The sequence below is a fragment of the Ornithodoros turicata genome, unplaced genomic scaffold, assembly GCF_037126465.1.
Source record: "Ornithodoros turicata isolate Travis unplaced genomic scaffold, ASM3712646v1 ctg00000885.1, whole genome shotgun sequence".
Lineage (NCBI taxonomy): Eukaryota > Metazoa > Arthropoda > Arachnida > Ixodida > Argasidae > Ornithodoros > Ornithodoros turicata.
Window position 1 is genome coordinate 216,865 of NW_026999410.1, and position 21,347 is coordinate 238,211.

Sequence of the window (21,347 nt, forward strand, 5' to 3'; positions counted from 1 at the left end):
GATATCGTTATCTGCCCTGATAACGATATCTGCAGATAACGTTATCTGCAGATAACGTTGTCTGCAGATAACGATATCATTCGAGATGGTGGTTGGCTAGGAGCGTGCTATGGGGTGAAGTTCATTTTTAAGAGTGCTCGCGGACGAATGAAACAGGAATGGAGTAGGCCAGTTATGTAGCTCTACAGGACGAATATGTGATCAAATAAGCGCCCAAGATTTCCCTTTACACGTGAGCAGTACAAATTAAACAAGTCAGAAACATGAGAAGTGGAGAAGGAGCGTACGCAGAACGGTGCCTGTTTGATTGGTCGTGGTTTGAAAAGTAACCCTAGTGAAAATGTATCTGAGAGGCCTCTCAGGTCTAATATGTTATGGGGCTGAGAGGTCCTCTCAGGCTTGTGGACCTCTCAGGCTGACCTCTCAGGTTGAGAGGACCTCTCAGGCTGAGAGGTCCTCTCAGGCTGGTGGGCCTCTCAGCCTGGTGGACCTCTCAGGCTGACCTCTCAGGTTGAGAGGACCTCTCAGATTGACAGGACCTCTCAGAAGCTAATGCCCAGATCTGACATCGGAACATCAATGTTCAATTTCGCCGTCTACGCTGCACCTGTCGTCGGAGTGGTATAATCATACAGTGCTATGATACACCAGACATAGATACAGACAAGTACATGTCACAAAACTCCACATATATTGAGTTCCTTCGATTGTACAAATACACTCAAGGCATGCACACTGCTATGTGATTATGTAACAGTTATTTCAAATGTCTTACAGAATTGTGAATATCTAATATTTGTTGAAGGATCGCTCGCAAGAAACTACACGAAACGGTAAATTGCACCAACAGAAACTAGATTTAGCACTTACATGTCTACGAAAGCGTACGAGTCATCATCAACACATACTGTCGTATTCCACAAAGCGTGAACTCATGGGACACATATTCACAATGTCCGTACAGCGGCGATGAAAAATATTCTTGAGGAACTCTGCTTCTCGGTGATCAAGTTCATCTGTTTTACGTATACTTCGGGACTTGCGATGCACCGTCTAGTTTCCCTTGCTTGCGTAAGCCACCAACTAACTGGAGAGATTGGTTTTTCACCACCTTGTGTTCTCACCACCTGTCACTTCGTACGAGATTCATCTGTAAGAAATACAACTTCAAAATGTCAGTGTAAGTCAGTGTGTAGGCATCGAAATATATAACACACCGTTTGGCACCAAGCACCGTTGGTAACGTTACGTGGTTGGTAATCTTCCTATCGGCGCTCATAATGCGTGTCTGCGAACAGTAGTAAAAGCCTAAAGTGAAGAGGAATGGCTGTCAATCACAAAAGCATATTTGAGACATCGTCTACATACCTCAAAAACAGTTACAATCCCGAAGACAAAACGCAAATTACTTGAGATCCGCGGCCGACGTCCTCACACTTCAACGTTTCAAAACAACTGATTCAACCGCTGGCGACTGGCCGAAACGCTTCCACTTACGTGCAGTGCAATAACGCACGGATTGCAAGAACAATAGCTTCAAGGGGGGAAGGCAATACAAGGTTATCACGGCACGTGTTCCTTGAATAATGCACAAACACGTGAAATCTTGCGATCTATTTTCCAAAGCGGAAGAGGTAGCATGTTCCGCGGCGCGGAAAACACGTAGCACCTTGCTCTGGGAGGTGTTGCACGACGCACTGTCGCAAAGCTGTCTGAGGGGTCTCCTCAAACCTCTCAGGGCTACATGAATGATTATACAACGTCTTCCAGATTTTCTCTAAGAGGTCCTCTCAGACCCCTCTGTGCTGCCTGAAAGGTCGTACCAGACCTTTCAAGAAATCTTGAAAGGTCTGGTTGAAATCTGAAATCCTTTCAAGATTTCTTGAAAGGACCTCTCAGACCCTTCAGAAGTGCTAAAGGGTCCTACCAGACCTTTCAAGATTTCTTAAAAGGTCCTCTCAGACCTCTTAGGACTGCTTGAGAGGTCATCTCAGACCTCTCAGAATTTCTTAAAAGGTCCTCTCAGACCTCTTAAAAAATCCTAAGAGGCCTCTCAGATACATTTTCACTAGGGAAATGTGGTTCTTCTTATTGGTAGTGCAGTTGTGTCGTGACACATTGCCTTTGTGTTGTGGATAAACTAGTACACTGCTGTGAGCTCGGACAGAGTAAGGCTGGCGGCTTATTTTCGACATGCTTCAGTACGGTTTCAGATCGATTCACGCTGCAAAGGCCCTGAGCCGGCAAGTACTGTCGTCTATATGTTGCGCTCTCCATCTTATTAGGCTTCCTTTAAGTGTATCTTGCTGGCACTGTGCGTGTGAAAAAAGAGATTTTGGGAACAGAAAGTAGCAGGACTACACCGCTTCAACAGCGTGGACTCTATTTGGAATAAGTGTTCATTCATTTCTCATTGCTCTCGCTAAAGGGCTACCTCACCTCTAGAGAGTTATTAGCCACGCATTTCCTGATAAATGCAGTTTTATGGAACATATAAAACGGAAGCGTTGAACCGGTTCGCGAACCGGTTCGGGGCTGCGAACCGGTTTGCGAACCGGTTCGGGTTTTGGCGTGGCCGAACCGGAACTGAACCGGAACGAAATCAAAACAATGCGAACCCGCACCTGAACCGAACCCGTATTTGTTGCGGTTCGAGACCCTGCTTCTAGATATTGCAGAAGATTACATAGGTATCATTGAAAACAAACGAACAAATGCGGTGACAGTCAGGCAGAAAAACGAAGCATGGGAAACAATCGCCCGCCGTTTCGATTCGGCACCAGACACAACCTTCCGGGAGCCACGGAAGCTCAAAAAGTGTTACGAAAATCTCAAAAAAAGGAGCAGGAGGCTGATAGCACACAACAGAATTCAAACTATGCTGACAGGCGGGGGAGAAAGGGACTTGCCAACTGGTGAAGGAGGCGAGCAACTGACGACGACCCAAGCAGCTCAGGAGGTAGAGACGGCGGAGAGAGTTGCCGCTCTACTGGCGGAACAGTTTGCACCGAACGAAAATGCGTTCGACTCCGATGCTCCTTTGTACGGTAAGGCTAACTCAAATAGCATTTTCATATCCCACCTGCGAAGCTGTATCAATGAAAAGCTCTCTCTTTAAGAACTACCTTAAGGATATTTGCTAAACCACGTATTACAGCGTAGCGTAAATTTTGCATGAAAAATATATATACATGCTATTTAAAAAAAGGTAGAGCCATCCACGTAGAATATGGTGCCCTCATACTTTCTGTGCATTTTAACAGGTACGCTTGGGAACGCTGACACAGAACGAACCAGTATCGAGCTGGAAGTAATGGCTGTCCCACCATCTGCCACTGGGCCCAGCACATCTTCAGGAACTGTGAGGATCTATTATAGTTTTTCTTCTTTTTTTTTTTTTGCAGTGGGACGGTGTTAGTGAACTCATATTGTACTTGTTGTCTGAAAAAATCATTGTAGTTACTTCAGTTATAAGATACGTTTCTAAAATGGGATATTGGGATCAAACAGGCATTTGTCGACGACTATCATATCTTTTTCCCACCGACATGTCACATTGCCTGCTTTTGACTTATAGTAACAGGCGCGTTCCATGGCACGTTTTTAAACGTGTTGTAAAAACTGAAATACTCCCCATACAATGCCTTCATGCTAGGCTCTCCTATCCACTATAATATCTTTTGCTGATGCCACTATTTCAGGTTGAAGCTTCTACCGTGACACAAAACGAAAGCCATAATGTCATGCCTACAGCAGCATCACGTATGGCGGGGCAACCTGCTAGAGCATCCACCAGCCAGCGTGCCCTGGACACATATGCTGGAGTTGCTGATGCCAGAAAAGCATACTTTGAGGAAAAGCTGAAGATGCTGAAGGAGCAACACGAAATGAAAATGAAGGTGCTCCTCTGCGAGGCAGAGCTGACAGAGACACAGCTGGCAAAAGCAAAGTTTGAATTACAGAGACTGCAACAGCATACTCACATTTAGCATATGCTTCCTTTGTTGATGAAATATATATGTTTGCAGTATAATATATAACGCAGTAATATATATATATATATATAAAGAGAGGAAAAAGCCATTAAAAAATAGCCAATCCCGAACGATGCGCAGCTACCCAGGGCTGACGAGCCACAAACACGGCGAAACACGTGTCCTCTGGTGCTGTCGCATCGTTCCATGAGTATATATATATATATATATATATATATATATATATATATATATGTTTGCAGTACAAAGCGTATGACCCCTGCATTTAACTAAAAGTTACTTGTAAATAAAGCATTTTTCTTGTTTGCTGTGTCTATCGTAGTCTTCTTCAAAAATGACCTTGGAAAAGATGCCCCTCAGAAAAAGATGCATGTCCTGAAGGTCTTGGAAGTCACTGTTGTGCGCCAAGAATTCAGACTTCCGGCAGACTTCAGACTTCAAGTTCCGGCATTTTGTCTCACGACCATATACTGGCAGAAGACACCTTTGTAATTTTTCGTTGTCTGCGATAGCATCACAAAGTAAAGGTAAAAATATCACGGAAAAAATCTCAATAGCTGCAAAGAACAACCGGGTGAAAAGGAAACAAAAAAGAATGTTAATAGAAAAGGAGTTGCCATAATATTTTGTAGATTGATTTATGGTTCTATTTATTACAAGGGGCCGCAACAAATTGATCTGCGCTTCAAACATCTTTGGCGAATGTAACGCGTTTCACTAAAGGTAAATGTGTTCACATAAAACGACTTCACAAGTAAATACGAGTCACAGCTATGAGCTATGATATGGAAAAACCCATAGAAAACTACATGTGTGTGTTCTTTACTTCATTCAACATTGAATTGGAGTAGCTGGCTCTCTTAATAAGAGTCACACTCTCAATTTTATTACACCAAGCCAAACCTGGTAGCAGAACCCTCGTACTTTCATTTCAATTAACAGACACTGTTCAACTTCAGAACACGCAAGAAAGAAGTGCGTTCACTGCAGCAGAGACAAGCGCCGCACAACCAAACACAACTTCTGAATTTGTGAGCATATGCGGCACTTGTGCAAGGATGTGTACACTGTGTGCTGCCCTTATACTATACTAAACTATTGCTTCAGGATGAAACTTCCGCAGAAGCCAGTAGCGTAAATCAAAATGAGAGGTCCACAACACATCCACGCACAGGAGGGCCCTCCAACCGGAGTGCTTTCCACAAGTATGCTGGAGTGGCTGATCCGAGGAAGGCATATTTGGATGCAAAGTTAAAAATATTGAAGGAGCGGCATGAGGCTGAGATGAGACTGCTTTGTATCAAGACAGAAGAAGCTGAAAACCAAGTGAAAAAGAGGAATTTAGAGCTGCAAATCTTGCAAGATAGTGTAAACAACCAGTGAATTATGTTTCTAATAATGCACATCCAACATGTGCTCCATTTATGTGTACGTACATGAAATATGCAAAGCAAGCACAACCCTTTCAAGGGGGAAAAATTTGCTGTGCAAATAGTCGTTCTTTACAAACGCTTTGTCCTCATCACTCTAAAAAAAGCCTTGGATGAGCTGTTGTCGCGTTCTGCTTCCGGTCGAAGTGTCCAATCCCGGGAGAGGTTCCACTTCAGGATGAACAGGACGTGGACAGGACAGGGCATCACAATCTGCACCTGGCACAGGATCACCAGTTGCAGAGACAATGTTATGTAACACTGCCATAGCAACAATAGCCTCAAGTGTTGTACTAAGCTTGATGCGAAGCCCGTACCTGAGAGCAGGGAAGCGCCGCTTCCAAACGCCAAACATTCTCTCTACAGTGTTACGGGTGCGTATATGGGATCCGTTATATCTTCGTTCGGATGTTGTATGCGCTGCTCGAAGGGGTGTCATCAGGTATGGCCGACAGGCGTATCCGCCGTCACCAAGCAGAAGTGACTGGCCATATGTGCCCCGTTCGAACTCCCCTTGCAGCAAAGAATTATTGAAAATCGTACTGTCATGGACACTCCCCGGCCATCTGGCAACAATATTTGTGATTTGCAGGTGTGCATTACACACAACCTGCACATTCAGAGAGAAATATCCTTTCCGGTTTCTATACAGCTCTGCTAGTCGACCACCTGGAGACTGAATTGCAATGTGGGTGCAGTCCAGAGCACCGACAACAAACGGGAAGTTTGATATGTTATAGAATTCTTCCGTGGTGGTAGCCCGCTCTGTTGCTGTTGTCGGAAATTTAATCATGTCCTTTGACAGAGATGCTAGTACACGTGACACTTTCTTAACAATGCGGCATACTGTAGACTTATGAATGAAAGAAAGGTCCCCAAGAACAGCCTGAAATGTGCCTGTCGCATAGAAGCGCAGCGTTATCAACAGTTGGTTGAGTGGCAACACTGGGTTGTTTCTGTTGCTTGCGTGTGAAAGTTGTGCCTCAAACAGTCCAAGAACGTGCAGAGTCGCAGCTTTCGTCAAGCGGAACCTTTGCCTAAATGCCTCATCATCCATCCTGCTAAATGGGTCATCTCGTGGGCACATTTGCCTTGGCATTGCTTCCCTTGGCCGAAGAAGAACGTCCTGTAGATCTTGAATGTCACTGTCCTCAGACAAGAACTCAGACAAAAGTGCAGTCATTTTGTTGACCAACAAGAAGTCGCAAGACGACCTCCAACTGTTTTGTCGTCTGCAATCGCAGCTGAAGCTAATTCGATAGCATGAAAGAGACCGCGATTGATGAAAATTTCGTTTTTACATTACAAAAAGAAAAACGTCCAGGCAACAAGTGTGGAAGACTACAGCTATTTAGTACATGAGGACTGTACAATACATCGCTGTTGGTCTGCATTCGTCTGTCTGCGTAACATCGTCTGCGAAGAATCCCGGGTTACAGAAGTGAACAACTTTCGAAAGCAAAAACCCAGTGTCAGAGTAATTAAACACTCATTACGCGGAAAAAGTTAATTTAGCAAGGGCTACCGTACGTTTGGGCAAACACTGGCAACGCAGATATCGTTCCGTTGCCACTTCTCTCATCCGGACCCAAATCACAGCATTTATGAACCGTGCACTGACGTATTTCACTTGTATCGATGAGCTGCGCCGTGAACAGCACTTCGTAAACCACCACATTCACATACGAACACAGGCAGCCAACGCGGCTGCTCACATATGTTTAGCTACCACATCTGCGGCATTATTTTACACAATCTGTGCTCATAAAAGTTGAGCGCACACACACACACACACACAGCACCTCACAACAGTCAACATGTCCGCTTACACGAAACCATTCCGAGGACTTGAAAATGCGCCCATCCTTCTTGTCAGATGCAACTGTATCAACAGAAGAACCGTTGACACTATTCTTCCTCGTAGTAATGACAGAAATTCATTTGTTGTCGCCTCCGCACGACTATTTCAACAAATAATCGAGCAAACAGCTGACGGCATCAGCGCGGCTCCTCGCCCTGAGCCGCCGACGAGGGCGGTTCCGCTGAGTGGAGGTTTAATAGCAGTTTGAGGGCGGCGCTAGTGTTGAGCTCGTTTGGTGCAACGCTCGGAAACTGGAACCGAGCTCAACTAGCTCTGCGAACTCGGTTCTGCGTTGAGCGTCGTTGGTGCAACCGGGGGCAAGTGTGAGCGTCTTGCTTGAGGGCCCGTCGTTACACGGTAACGCTCGCAACGTTACAACTTGGCGCCCGAACTATACGATTGCTAGATGCACGGACGACGATCGCTAGCAACTGCTCTTCATCCACCGCTTTCACCCGCACGCCGTCACCAGCGTAGTACTAAGATGGCGGAACATTCCATTGTGGAACATTCTATCGAGGACTTCGCTGAGATGGACGACGCGGTAAAGATTTCGGGGTTCCGTTCTGTAGTGACTGAGGTGTAAATTCTGAAAAAACAAGTGAGCGAGTTGCAAGCGCAGCTCATACCTACTGATGAACCGCTGGTACAGCAGACCGCCACGCGACCAAGTATCCAAGCGGACACCCCTCACCATCAAGCGACGCATGATCTTAATTATTTGCCACCTTCTTGCACCAGTTATTCAGCGACTGGATCGTTTAGAAAGCGTGTCAGCAGCGCCTTCGAGGGCATCTTCAACCACCGATGTTTCAGAGGAAAAGGAAGACTAAGGCTTTGGAACGCACCACATTTGCTGATCAGTCGAAGTTTCGTTCATCAGCTTGAACACCAGCTCCCGTAGCTCAGTGGTTAGCGTGCTGGCCATGTCACGTCGAGACTGGGAGGCACTCGGGTTCGAATCCCGGTGCCGGCTGTGCTGTCTGGGGTTTTTCCTGGGTTTTCCTCAGACGCTTTCAGACATATGTCGGCACAGTTCCCTCGGAAGTCGCGCATTCCCCCAGGGCGTGAGTCGTGACGTTGCCCACATACGTGAGGCCGACAACGGCAAGCCCTATCACCACCACCACCACCTTGAACTGAGCAACACGTGTCGTCTGTTGCCGCTAATGCAGTTCCTCTGCTTAACAACGACATTCTGGGATGGATCCACCAGACCGACTTCTGGTTCCTGACATACAAGGTACACCCTGATGTCGCAGTTCCTCTCATTGTGTCAAAGCTACCCCAAAAGGATTTTACATGGATCAGGTATTACGTCAATTCTTCAAAGATTACTTCATGGGAAGATACGAAGGCAGCTTTCCGCAAGCGCTACGGACTAGGAGACAAGTTTAATGCGAAACAGATGATGCTTGCTGCGACCCAGTGTGTCGGAGAGAGCTCCGCGAACTTTGCGTTCCGAAAACTGGAACTTGTGGATAAGAGCGAGTATCCTACAGTGCAAAAGGACAAGTGTGAAGTAATCATCGAGTCATTTCTGGCAAGTGTCAAGAAACATTTCTTCGACAAGGAGTTCACCTCCCTAGATGATCTCCTGGAGTCATTGCTTCGGTACGACAGACTGACTGCATCTCACAAGCCCAAGGAGCAAGAGAAGGGACAAAAGCAAGTTCGTAGCAAAGCTGAACAAGTATTTCACATCTCGCCGACTCCTCGTACATTGCCTCCTACGCGAAGTTTCCCAGAACAGCGCTCAGGGATCTCTCAAAAGTCTCCAACAGGAAATATGCAGAAGACCACTCCCGTCAAGCCTAAGCAATTACCGGAGCTACGAGCACGTCCAGCGCCACGAAACGCTGAGTCACCTAGGACATCTCCCAGGTCAAAGAATCACCGCGAGGTCCAAAGTTTGTGTCTAAACTGCAAGACAACTGGTCACTTCGTTTCTCGTTGTCTCATGCCTTTAACGCAAGAATTTCTAGACTGGCAGCAAGGGTTTATGGCAGGCGCAACGTCACCGATTTCGGGAAACAAATCACTGATCTCTCTGACACCTGCATCGAGGCATTAGTTGTGAATCACGTCAAGTGCAGTATACCAGCAGCTACTACGAAGGTCATCCCTATCACTCTGAACGGACGTCGACAATTAGCGCTTTTAGACTCTGGTTCTTCAAGGTCCCTGTTGAATGCGAGTGTTGCTGATGCGCTAGGACTTCATATTGCAGCATCATCTGTGCGACTGGAAGGAGCCAACGGTCAACTCCTCATAGTTAAAGCGCAGGTCAAAGCAACAGTCTTAGCTGATGACCAGACTCTCGACCACCCATTCATCGTTGTCCCTCAATTGCAAGCAGACAGAGTGTTGTTGGGGAATGATTTCCTCGAGTCCTCCCAGGCTGTTATTGAGTGCAGCAGAGATACCTTCCAAGTAACTGCCAACACATCTAGGCAACGGGTTCGGCTGTTGAAACAAGTTGTGGTACCTCCCCGCTCTCGAAAGTCAGTGAAGGTCAAAGTATCCAACCACGAGGATGCGGTCATGGTGACAAGCACAGACCTCTCTACAAAACGGTTTGGACTGGACGTGGAACCCATGTTGGTCGAGGCAGAAACGAACTGTTTTCGCGTAATGCTAATATACCCATTGTTCGGACCAATTATAGTTTCATCCCACGCAACGGTAGGGCTCACAGAACAGGTACAGGATATGGAAGACAGTGTATTTGAGCGACTCTGAAATAGAACAAGTTCTTCACTGTTCAGGTGCCAAAGACGAAGAAACGAATACACAAAGCCCTGTTCAGTCCCTTTGTTCCGTTCACCACACGCTACATATAGGTGGTTTTTCCATCAACGTTGGAGCGGATCTAAACTCTGCACAGCAGTCAACGGCGCGAAACTTTCTCGCCAAGCATCTCTCATCTTTCGCTAGAAATGCTAGCGACGTTGGACACTGCTTGGTTCAGCCTCACGCAATTCCAACAAAGGATGTGGTACCAGTAGCTCAGCGACCAAGGCGGCTATCACCAGCACAAAGAGACCTCGTCAAAGCGATGATCAAAGACCTCGTTGACGCTGGCTTGGTACGGCCATCGCGCAGCGCCTAGGCATCACCGTTAGTCCTTGCAGAGAAAAAAGGATGGATCTACACGCATGTGTGTGGACTACAGAAAACTGAATGCCGTAACAGAAGATTCCGTGTATCCTTTTCCCCTCATTGAAGATGCCCTACAAGCCTTGACAGGTTGCAAGTACTTCTCAGTCATGGACCTTGCACCTGGGTTTCATCAAATTCCGATGAAAGAAGAGGACATTGAGAAGATTGCCTTCGTAACGCCTTGGGGTCTTTACGAGTATCTGAGGATGCCTTTCGGATTAAAAGGAGCACCGTTCACTTGCCAAAGAGAAGTCGACGCAGTAATCGACGATGCCAAATTAAATTATGCCCTCGTGTACATGGACGACTGCGTTGTTTACGGCAATACTTTTGACGAACACCTGGATCATCTGACTACCATTCTTCAACGCTTTAAAGGGGCAGACTTAAAGCTCAAGACACAGAAATGTTCATTCTTTTCTACCAAGATATCTTACTTGGGACACGTTGTTACGAGACACGGCGTATCACCTGATCCTGCAAAGGTAGCAGCAGTACAAGGATTCCCGGTGCCAAACAACGTCAAAGGCCTTCCTTCATTCCTGCAATTTCCGAAAATAATTTGTCAAACCGATAAATGATTATTTATCGGTTTGACAAATTATTTTCGGAAATTCATCCCAAGCTACAGCGTTCTCGCTGCGCCCTTGCGGGATCTTATGAAACAGGACGTTCCTTTTGTGTGGACTGACGCACAGACGTCGGCATTCGCAGTCCTCAAAGAAGCACTCTGTAACGAGCCAACCCTCAAGCTGTTTTCTGTAGACTCATCCTTTCGCACCCATGTTCATACAGATGCGTCGAAATTAGGACTCGTTGCTGTGCTCCTACAAGAAGAAGAGGACAAAAGGTATCGTCCAGCTGTTTATCTAAGTCGAGCATTAAAAGCGCCAGAAGCAAATTACACATCAACAGAATTGAAGCGCTGGCAGTGAAATGGTCACTCGAACAATTAGGCCCCTACACTTGGCAGGCTACCAATGGCACCTACACAAGGCCTATACGTCATTGGCAGGAGGTTTGACATTGTTACGGACCACCATGCATTGTGCTGGCTGCTCAAATACAAGGAGGGTAACCAAAGACTGCTGCACTGGTCATTCTCCTTGCAAAAATTTAACTTCGACGTTATTTACAAGACAGGCCGCCTGCACTACGCGCCGGACTGCCTTTCCCGATCTCCGTCGACGGACGTATGTTTCAGAGTGCTGCAAGCAACTGACTCTTCAACCGAAACACTATCTCGGGTCCAACATGCCGATAGTTTTTGCAAGAGTATACTGATCTCCCCAACGGCCGTTCTGCCACTAGAAGCAACAACGGCGGGCACTCAAGAAGTTTGTAATTCATGACAACATGATCTACGGAGTAGATCAAGGACATGTTCACAAACGGTTTTTGATTTGTCTGCCACAAAGCAAAGTCGATCACGTACTTCGTGAATTTGACGGGGGGAAGTACGGAGCACGCATGGGCATCCGAAGAACATAGGAAGCCATTCGTACCAAGTATTATTGGCCAAAGATATTTAGTGACGTCAAGACCTTTGTGTCCCATTGTGACTTGTGTGAAAGGTACAAGCCCTCTACGTTTTCATCCGGCCTACAAGAACCAGTGCCGGTACATGCTCCTTTTCACACAGTGGGCCTGGACATCATTGGTCCATTTACGTCATCTCGACAATACAAATACATAATAGTCGCTATACACTATTTGATGAAGTTTATTGAGGCCAAATCCGTCAGGTATGTCGAGGCCAGCACAGTTCAAAATTCATCGATAGTCGACTTGTACTAAAGCACGATTGTCCAGCAGTGCTCATCACGGATCGTGGTACGCAGATGCTAGCGAGGTTCACTGAACAGTTCCTTAGTCATCGCGGAATCAGACACATTCCGGCTACAGCCTACCGCCCTCTTCCAAACGGACTCTGTGAACGCGCCAATAAGACTATCAAGCAGATAATGACCATAATGACAGCGGAGAAGAGAAATGGGCTTACATCTTGCCATATGTAGTATTTTGCTACAATACTGGATATCAGGAATCGGTCAAACAGTCACCGTTCTTCTTGGTCTACGGCCGTGACCCTGTTCTACCCCTCGACGTGGTCTTCAACCGCCAGGAGCTTGGTGAACTAAAGGACGTCGAGAACTACACTGCACTGGTTCACCAAAGACTCATGCGTGCAAGGCAACTGGCTGCAGAAAACATCAAGCTTGCCCAAGAGAGGCAAAAGTCTTACTTTGATCGAGGACGCAAGGACATAACTTTTGAGAAGGGACAGTTAGTTCTTCTGAGGAGTCCACCTACTGACATAAAGGGTTCAAAGAAGTTCATCGGACCATTCCGACTGGTGGCTCGTCTGAATCCTGTGAACTACGAGATAGAGTTGGAAGATGAGTCCAGAAGCGACATAGTCCACGTCGAAAAGCTATTCGTATAAACTAAAATCGTATTTGAGACCGTTAGCGTCATATGGTCATGTATAGCTGTAAATATGTATTGTAATTATTGTAAAATATCGTTTATGTCGGGACGACTTCTTTAACCGGGGCATGTGACGAAGACGATCTAGTCATGAAAAAAATAAACGGAAAGAATAGGAGGTAGAGGACGACTCTACACATTCTTCCTTGAAACGAACACCAAGTGTGAGTGTCTTGCTTGAGGGTCCGTCGTCACACGGTAACGCTCGCAAGGTTACAATATCAAAAGATGGTCTATACATTGAAAGACAGAGGAAAGATTAAAAATATACTTCATATAGGGAGCTTCGACATGCCGTTGAGGAGGTAGGGATGCAAAAATTCCGCCATTTTTGCCATATCTGCTGACATCGGCATTTTTTCGTTAGTGTCCCTTTAAAGTTTGACCATTTGCACTCCATACAGGTATACTAGAGTGTCCAGCCAAGCTAAGACGGTTGTGACGCGAGTGAAATGGCGCCAGTTAGACAGCAAAGTCGCGAGAAAATATCATGCGCCGCCTTACCCCCTCTCCATCTGCGGACTGGTTGATCGTAGGAAGCTCCGGGTATCTGCTTTCGTCTTTACTTAAGGTCGTTTCCAACATGCACAGGGTGTCCCAGAAAACGTGTCATTGAATTATAATAAAAAAAACTACGCCACCTAGAGTCATGCGGTCAACGGCATTTGTTCTTGCTGGGCTTTTGCCACCTCCTGATGCGACTGAAGGTCACCGTCTTCACTGAAGGTCGTTTCCAACATACATTTTTTTCACTGCAATCAAAAAATGTCACCAGCGGACTTTGGTCGATTTAAAATGGAATTACTCTGTTACTGCTGTTTTGTTGTGTGGCGACAATGAGTATCAAAACAGTGCGACACTAAGCGTTGCTTCAGTTCATTCTTCAAAATGATCGTCCCATCGCATTGATTTGCAACGTTGTTAATCATTCAGTTAATATCTCGTTCAGCTGGATGTGCCTTCTTGCCAATACGTTTTGAGACACAATCGAGTGAAATCTATTACAATGTCGTCTCCGGCACGTCGCGGTAGCAGACGTTGACCATCCATTGACTGGTGCAAAGACCAGCAGAGCCAAGCAATATCATAAAACCATCACAACTTATGGTCAACATACGAATCATCGTACTAAACAAGGAGAACTAGCCGAAGCAGGCTACAAACATGGACGACACAAACATGCCAGTTGTTTTATTTCATTGGAGCCGTCTCAACGCCTTTTGTTTGGTTACCATATGGTGACCGATAACGCCGGTTCAGTTTGCGCCAGCCGACATGTAAGGCATATCACCGCACGGCGTACAGCTCATCATTCTGCATCTGTGCAATGTCACAATTTCCCACTCTGAAAGTGGCAACATGTGTCGATATTCCGCAGCCATTTCTAAGTCATCCATTATTCACCGCTTGACAAGAAGAAAGCAACGAAAACTGGTCAGCGCTGACCTCGATAGAAGCGCGACCGCTCCTTTGAACTGTAATGACATCACTGATGACGTTATCTCCTCCTCCGTCTCGTTTGGCACTGCGGATCCAGTAAAGCGGGAACGTGCGCAGCAGTGTTCCGGTGTGTGTGTTTTTTTCTTTCTATGAAAAATGTCCCGTGCAGATAAAATTTGTGTGTAAGTTACCTTCTTTCACACCGCGTGTGGAACTGAAAATTTTTATATGGCTTTCTCTGCTCCTTTAAAAATCAATAATTATTAATAGTACATGCATGAATACTAGACATATCCTCTACGACTGTGGCAAACGGCTGTCATGACTACACGGAGTTACATAATTTGTTTTTCAATATTATATTGCTTTATTAGGTTGTGACAATATTTCCAAAAGCTGTGTTGCGATCCCCAAAATATATTTTTTAATCATTTTAGACACCAGGAAAACTCCGCCCTGAACGTGATGCTGAACGTGACGCGGAAATAATCTAGTTATTTGGGTGGTTATCATCCTCCTAGGTTAACTTCATTTTCAACTGGGGGCAATTTATCGTTACAGTTGTTCTGACGCCTTTAGTCCAAACTTTATTCGTTGACTGACATTTCTCTCTCATCCCATTTCCTAATAAACAAAACAGAAATACCACGAAGGGTTTTACCTGGAATGATGAATGGGTTGGGCTCTCAACCAGAGCTTAACAAAACACCTCATGTTTGCGCCGAACAGATGCCAGACAGCTTACTAAGACTTGTGCAGGATGGATTGTGTTTCGATCTTCACTGGATCCACAAAAAGTGTGAGAGACGTGAGAAACAGTTCTTTTGGGCAACGTCATGGAAATAGATGTTTCCTCAGCACCAACGCGAGTGCTGTGTGCTCACGGACGCGGATTAGACAGGAATATGTCAAAATAAAATTGGCTGTGCACTTTTAGCCATTCTCGTCAACGCGTTTAACTGCTGTAGTGCTTATAGGAACTGCTTTCGGTCTCGATTTTCGTGCGCATGCATTTGTAACTACTCTCTATTCTTCTTGTCTGCACAACTGTTGTGGACGGACTTACACGGTGTGGACATTGGGGGGCCCTACAAAGTTTCCTTTCTTTTTCTTAATAAGCATATCGCCCCCCCCTACAAAGTTGTCGTTCAAGATATGTCTTATGCCCAGTGTTACGCTAATGTTTAATTTGAGCAGGGTGGAGACTTAGGAGTTGGTGACAGAAAGTTCATTACAAGATATACAGGGTGTCCCAACCGATATGGAGCAAGATTTAAACTAAATGGCTGCCCCTTTCGCGAGTGAAACTAGCTGAACGTTTGAGCTGCCCGTTATCACAGGCTCTACCAAATACCCATTGTATCTAATTAAATGATCCGAGACAACTGATTAATGTATAGAATAATGGTGGAAGGACCGAAGTGCCATTTGGAAAGTTGTATAGCGTTGTGTGGGACTCGAAATTACGGTCACCAGCTCCTGGTGTTATTCTTGACGCCCAACCCGCATATTTCAACTGTTAGCGTAGGACATCTCTTTTCCTTCAAGCGGAGCTACAGAATCAACTATAAATCAAATCAACCTCGATATACAATATAATAAGGCACACTTACTTAATTTTCCGCTGCTACACATTCTCATGTTGGCTGTATGAATTAGACAGATATTCGTAAGCTCCATCAACAAGGAAATTATTGCCCTTTTTGCCATGACAACTCAAGATACGCCTTCCTGTTCGGAACACAACTCTATCTAGACCACGCGTGCTAGGTGCACGCGCGTTCCATGTTTGCACAGGTGCATTTACCAGACGGCGGACGTCACTTCATATATCACAGGGCAGATAATTTTTCTTACAACGGACGTCAGCCGCGCACAAACATGCTGGAATACGTTCAGAATGATGTCCTTGTGAATTCACTATTCTAGACGCGGAATATTTGTTTTTGTTGATTTATGTACATTCCTCAATGGCTGTACAAGGGCGCTGCATGAGGGGGAGCAAAACGATAAAGTAGCGGGATAACAACATTGAGCAAACAAGCACGAAACAGTACATATGATATAAACACATAGCCATGGTATGCACAATATAAGCCGATGTAATTGTAACTATTAGTAATGAAACGTGCGGCACGATTTCGGACACTTTCAAGGAGGTCAACTAGGTTGGCTGTATGCGGGCTCCACCACACCACACCACAGACCATTATTACACCAAACACCAATATTATCGTGGCTACACCGCAATAACATTCCAGTTTTGGTCCTAAAAAAGCTGTATAGGCAATTAGCTTTATATTAGGAGGTGCTAATGTTAGGTTTCGTTTTAAAAAGCCAAGTTTTCTATTAGTGTCATTTACAATGGTATTTACGTGAGTCGACCACGTGAGGGTGGGAGAGAGATGCAGCCCTAAGTACTTATACCTAGTTACAGTAGGTATGAGAGATCCGTTGAGTTCATAGTTGTGGCTGTAGGCTTGCTTGTATCGGGAAAAGGACGTATGCTCTAATTTGAATACGTTAAGGCGGAATCACCCCAATGTATTCTCTATGGGCATTGCTTTGTCCAGTTCCATCTCGAAAACTACTGCACTAATGAAGCAGTACGCCGAGGTGGTAATACGTGGGTAAATCCTGCATGTCCTGACATATTTTTTTATCGGAATACATCAAATAGGCGACTTTATACGATTTTTGTTTCTGTGAATGCGAATACATGGAGTCCTATAAGAGCAGCAGAAAACACTTCCTCAGATCTCTCAGCGACGAAATAAACGCCTGAAAAATATGTCAGGACGTGCACCTGTGTCCTCTGAGGACAGTACAAGCTAGGTTGCAGCGTTAACCTTCGTATTATGCGAGATGAACTGGACAAAACTGTGGACATTTCTCTTCTGCTCGCCTGGATTGCATTGTGCTGCCACCGCAATGGGCTTCCTCTCCGGGAGAGAGGGATACATCGAGATGGGAGGAGCGAGAGCGAGAGGGAAGGCAAACGGCTAGGAGCATTGCGCGAGGTTGTTGTTTCAACCTGCATCGGCGACGGGCCAGAACGCGCGTGCCTTATCATGGTGAAAGCTGATTAATAACCAAGACCGAATAGCAGGTCCGCCCACTTTCTGCCGAACGAAGTGAGTTGTATGCGCCCAAATTCGTTCGTCCAAATTCGAAGAGGATCCAAGTCATGACTTTGCCTGCTCTATGCAGCGACAGCGTCGTGCATCGATATTCCTCACGCATGGCCTGTTACTGCGATCTCGGCTGCAATCAGTCGGACATAAATTGGCGTAATCACTTTCCGTGCACAATACAAATAGGTGTCTAAGAGAATGTACGTCTTGTGCTTTCTGTTTTTCAGGTGCGTGTTGTTTTCGGGGGTGCACTTGTTTGATTACACTGGCTCACGACCCAGTGTAGGCCTCTGCCCAAATATGGAGCAAAGGACAGATATTTTTCAGTATTCATACCTGAATCTGGCTTGGTCAAGATGTGCTGACATGTCATGCAACCAACACAAGTGCACGATAACATGAAGTGTGCATGTTGACATGTCGAAGATGTTGCTAGGTGGCCGCTACGGGCAGATCCCCCGTGAAATGTGGCTTGAGAACGATAACATGTGCCTTGATTTTGAACAAGTTTGTCGGAAAGACGCGCGAAGGGTGTACCATTCCACTCAAGAGGACTTCTCGAACGTCGTGTGCGGCTGTCCTCATATGCAACAGCAGGTTCTGTCCGACATAAATCAGACCATCTGTTGATGGAATTTTATCGTGCATGTGTTTCTCTTCGTTCTTTAGTGTCATTTCTATGTACTCTTCAGTCATCCCTAATTGTGGGAGTGTGTACGAGTTGTCAAGAGGACAAAATAAAAGTCAATCAACTAGACTGTTCATCTGCATAGACAAGTGTTATTCAGTTCTACTTAGGTGCAGCAAGGACACACAGGTGACCGTAAGTACAAGAGGTACAAAATATCCAGCTACTGTTATTAAAGCCTATGAGACGACGGTTGATCTTGCTTGTATCTTGCTCGTCGTGGATGTCCGTTGAGTTTTTTCGGGTCCAGCTACAGGATTTGTGTGAGACCAACCACACGGCTTCATCCACAGTTATTCGCGTCTTGCACCGATGGTGCCGCACATCATATTTACGGCCGTGAACGTATGTTGAATTGTCCAATTATGATACGTGAAATAACAGGCGCAGGCAAGTCATGGGGATATTCTGCCGTCACCCTATCCCGATGGTGTGATTTGCACAACGATCAAGATCTCTAAATGGAGACTTCCAAGAAGGGCCAATGTCCGGTTCAAGTCCTAGAGACTCAGGAAATTTCAATTGAACGAGCAAGATAATGGAAAGACGAGACACAGAAAGTTTGAGAGGGAGATCCAAAATATGTAATTAGGGTATTGGATAGAAAATACCATAAAATGAATTTAAATAGCGTACAAATACACAAAACAAAACGTATTATGTAGAGTGCCAAAATACCGCTAATTGTATTTAAAAGACAGTATTTTAAATACAGTACTCCAAATACGTACAAGTCTGGACTGAGTGTATACACACACGATATCTACACTCACTGCACGCGAATAGCATTCTTATGCAGCTTGCCAGGATGATGAAGTTGCCACAGAATTTAAAAAAAAATTGTCCAGTTCGCTTATGTCCAATGGTTTATCCCGTAGTTCCATGTGTCTCGTGACTTGTGGATCAACTAGCTCAGGAATCACATATCCTACATAAAAGTTCTTAATGTCAGGCAATATTTTTTGCCAGAACGCAAGGTTCCTCTTGATGGTTACAACTTGCAGGTCCGTCGGCGACCACACTGCGAGTTTGCAGTAGCTCTTCTCGCAATGTTTAGCTGAGCTTGTATTTGATAGAAGTACTTGTGTGATTCTGGAAGATATAAGCTTTTAATAAGATCTTTCGATATCTTTACGCCGATGGAATGGTTGCGAGCGGTTTCTGCGATGGTCATGTAATTCTGTGCTGTTGCAGGGCATTTTACTTCGAACATTCCGTCGTTGTCGATAAGGCGGTCAGGAGTGGTACATACGTAGGGTATATCAGGGTCGACGAAAAGGCCACAATTTTTAACTTCAACGTTCGGGTATCTCGCTTGGAATGATGCTGCGTCTTCCTCGTGGTCGATGCCGTACTGACAATCTTTGCTGCATAACGACTTGGGATACATTATGGCCTTCACTAAAGAAGAGTGCTTGAATGTTTTTCTATGTGGGCGACATATACTATGTATTGATGTTGATGGTATTCTCATCTGTCCTTATCAGTGCCATAGGTCAGACTTGTTCTGTTCTAGTGTAGACTTCTGCAGACTGTCAGCTTCCTGGCTGGTCAACTGTATGCCACGCACAAAGTCTTTGGCTTTCTCAATAAAAATTGTCCTGGCCAGATCTGTTCTTTGAGACTGTCGTCCATAGTCCTTGTCCCCAACGGTGCTTGCGAATTTGAGTGTTCGATATTTGAGTTCTCGATATTTGAGTTCTCGATATTGGAGCCTTGTCGAACCGCAACGCTCTTTTACACTTTCGTTCGTTGCGCTTTTGTCTTGATGTTATTAGTTTCCTCAGATCGGATGATGGACTTTTCGCGACGAACTTGCGCAGATAGAAGTCGTGCCATCTTGCACCTCTCATGTTGTATGCAAGTGCTGCGATGCGACACCTACCCTAACTTTTACCCTTTGCATAGTCAACGCGTTTGCCACCGACTGTAGCGCCACCATGCTCATGTAGATCTCAGCGACATTACTTGTTGCGTCGAGGAGCAGCATATCGGGTCTGTCTGCGAGTACGTCTATTGCATTCTGGATTCCAGTCACCATGCTGGATCTCAAAAGAAGATTGCCCTTTTCCGTTCTGCTTTCAAGTTCCACAGCATCGCCTGTCTTGACGGAGCAGTGCTCGCTTGGACAGCCGCTGTGGATACCAAATACGTGGTATGGGCCGTTCTTCAGTTGATGGCGCAGGCTACTGACCGCAGCAGGCGATACTGCAGTGTTCTCTTGTGCATGCCGTCTTATTGTGGATCTGGCGAGACCTTTTAGGGCTTTGACGTTAGCGGTAGACAATAGCTTCCTGGCGTCTTTGTTTTCAGCTGTGGCGAATGTTTTCGTATCCTTTGCTAGGTTATACAGCCGTTTGGTATAGTTTTTTGCCATGTGATTGACGCATTCTACCTTTCTCCCTGAACGGCCGTAAGGAACCTGTTCCTGAACTGCAACAAAAACACTGCTATCTCCGTCTCCAATCAATGTAGTGTACCTAAGACCGAACATTTTTTCATTTTCTTTGAACCCCCGTACAATAATGTGTCGCTCCATTGACGTTGAAGACAATTTCCAGTTGCAAGAACACGAGTGGGGTAGAGGCTCCTTATGCTCCGACTCAGCGCGTCGACAAGTTGTGCAGAACTTGTTGCGTACTCCGATGGAGAGAATCTTGCGCGTGTAACGACCGACAATGACAGCCACCCCGCTATTCTCATTGTACCCGTGGCCAAAGATCGCTTGCTCCATCCTCCATCTACAATGACCGGGATGTTCCAAAAGCCGTCGGTATCGCGACACTCCTTCCGTTGTTTGGCAAGCTCAACCTCTTCGGCCGCGGCTCTCTTCGGGAGTTTAATGTCGCTGATTGAAGGTCTTCCCCAACTTTGTTCTCACATTTCTGGTACAGCTTATGCGAAACGAATGGGAGGCCGACTGATGCTGTTAGTTCTTGAGCCTGCGTGTACCCGATCCCGATGGAAAGGCATGCTCTAACAAAATCAAGATTTATGCTGTCGTTTGTGGCGGTCACTTTTTCCATCCACACAAAGTGAGTGAAACTGCACAGACGTGACTTGGAACAACGATACTCCAGAGTGGCGATAAGTCCAACTCTGACTTCTTTGTACAACTGTATCTCACCACAATATAGACAGTTTTGC

At 45.7% G+C, this 21,347-nt stretch overlaps 1 protein-coding gene across 1 annotated transcript; it reads left to right on the forward strand.

Annotated features, from left to right (window-relative positions):
• Positions 1-7,770: 7,770 nt before the first annotated feature.
• LOC135375521 (uncharacterized) lies at positions 7,771-12,894 on the forward strand. The gene is made up of 6 exons (XM_064608206.1): positions 7,771-7,830; positions 8,620-9,196; positions 9,280-9,886; positions 10,224-10,374; positions 10,421-10,933; positions 12,493-12,894. The coding sequence occupies exons 1-6, from the start codon at positions 7,771-7,773 to the stop codon at positions 12,892-12,894; spliced, it is 2,310 nt and encodes a 769-aa protein (XP_064464276.1).
• The last annotated feature ends 8,453 nt before the right edge of the window (positions 12,895-21,347 follow it).

Excerpts from the sequence above, each read along its gene's own strand:
- LOC135375521 (XM_064608206.1), top strand. The coding sequence starts at position 7,771 with ATGGCGGAACATTCCATTGTGGAACATTCTATCGAGGACTTCGCTGAG. Across the intron at positions 7,831-8,619 it reads TCGCTGAGATGGACGACGCG|ATTACTTCATGGGAAGATAC; the intron begins GTAAAGATTTCG and ends AATTCTTCAAAG. Across the intron at positions 10,934-12,492 it reads TATCACCTGATCCTGCAAAG|GAATCGGTCAAACAGTCACC; the intron begins GTAGCAGCAGTA and ends ACTGGATATCAG.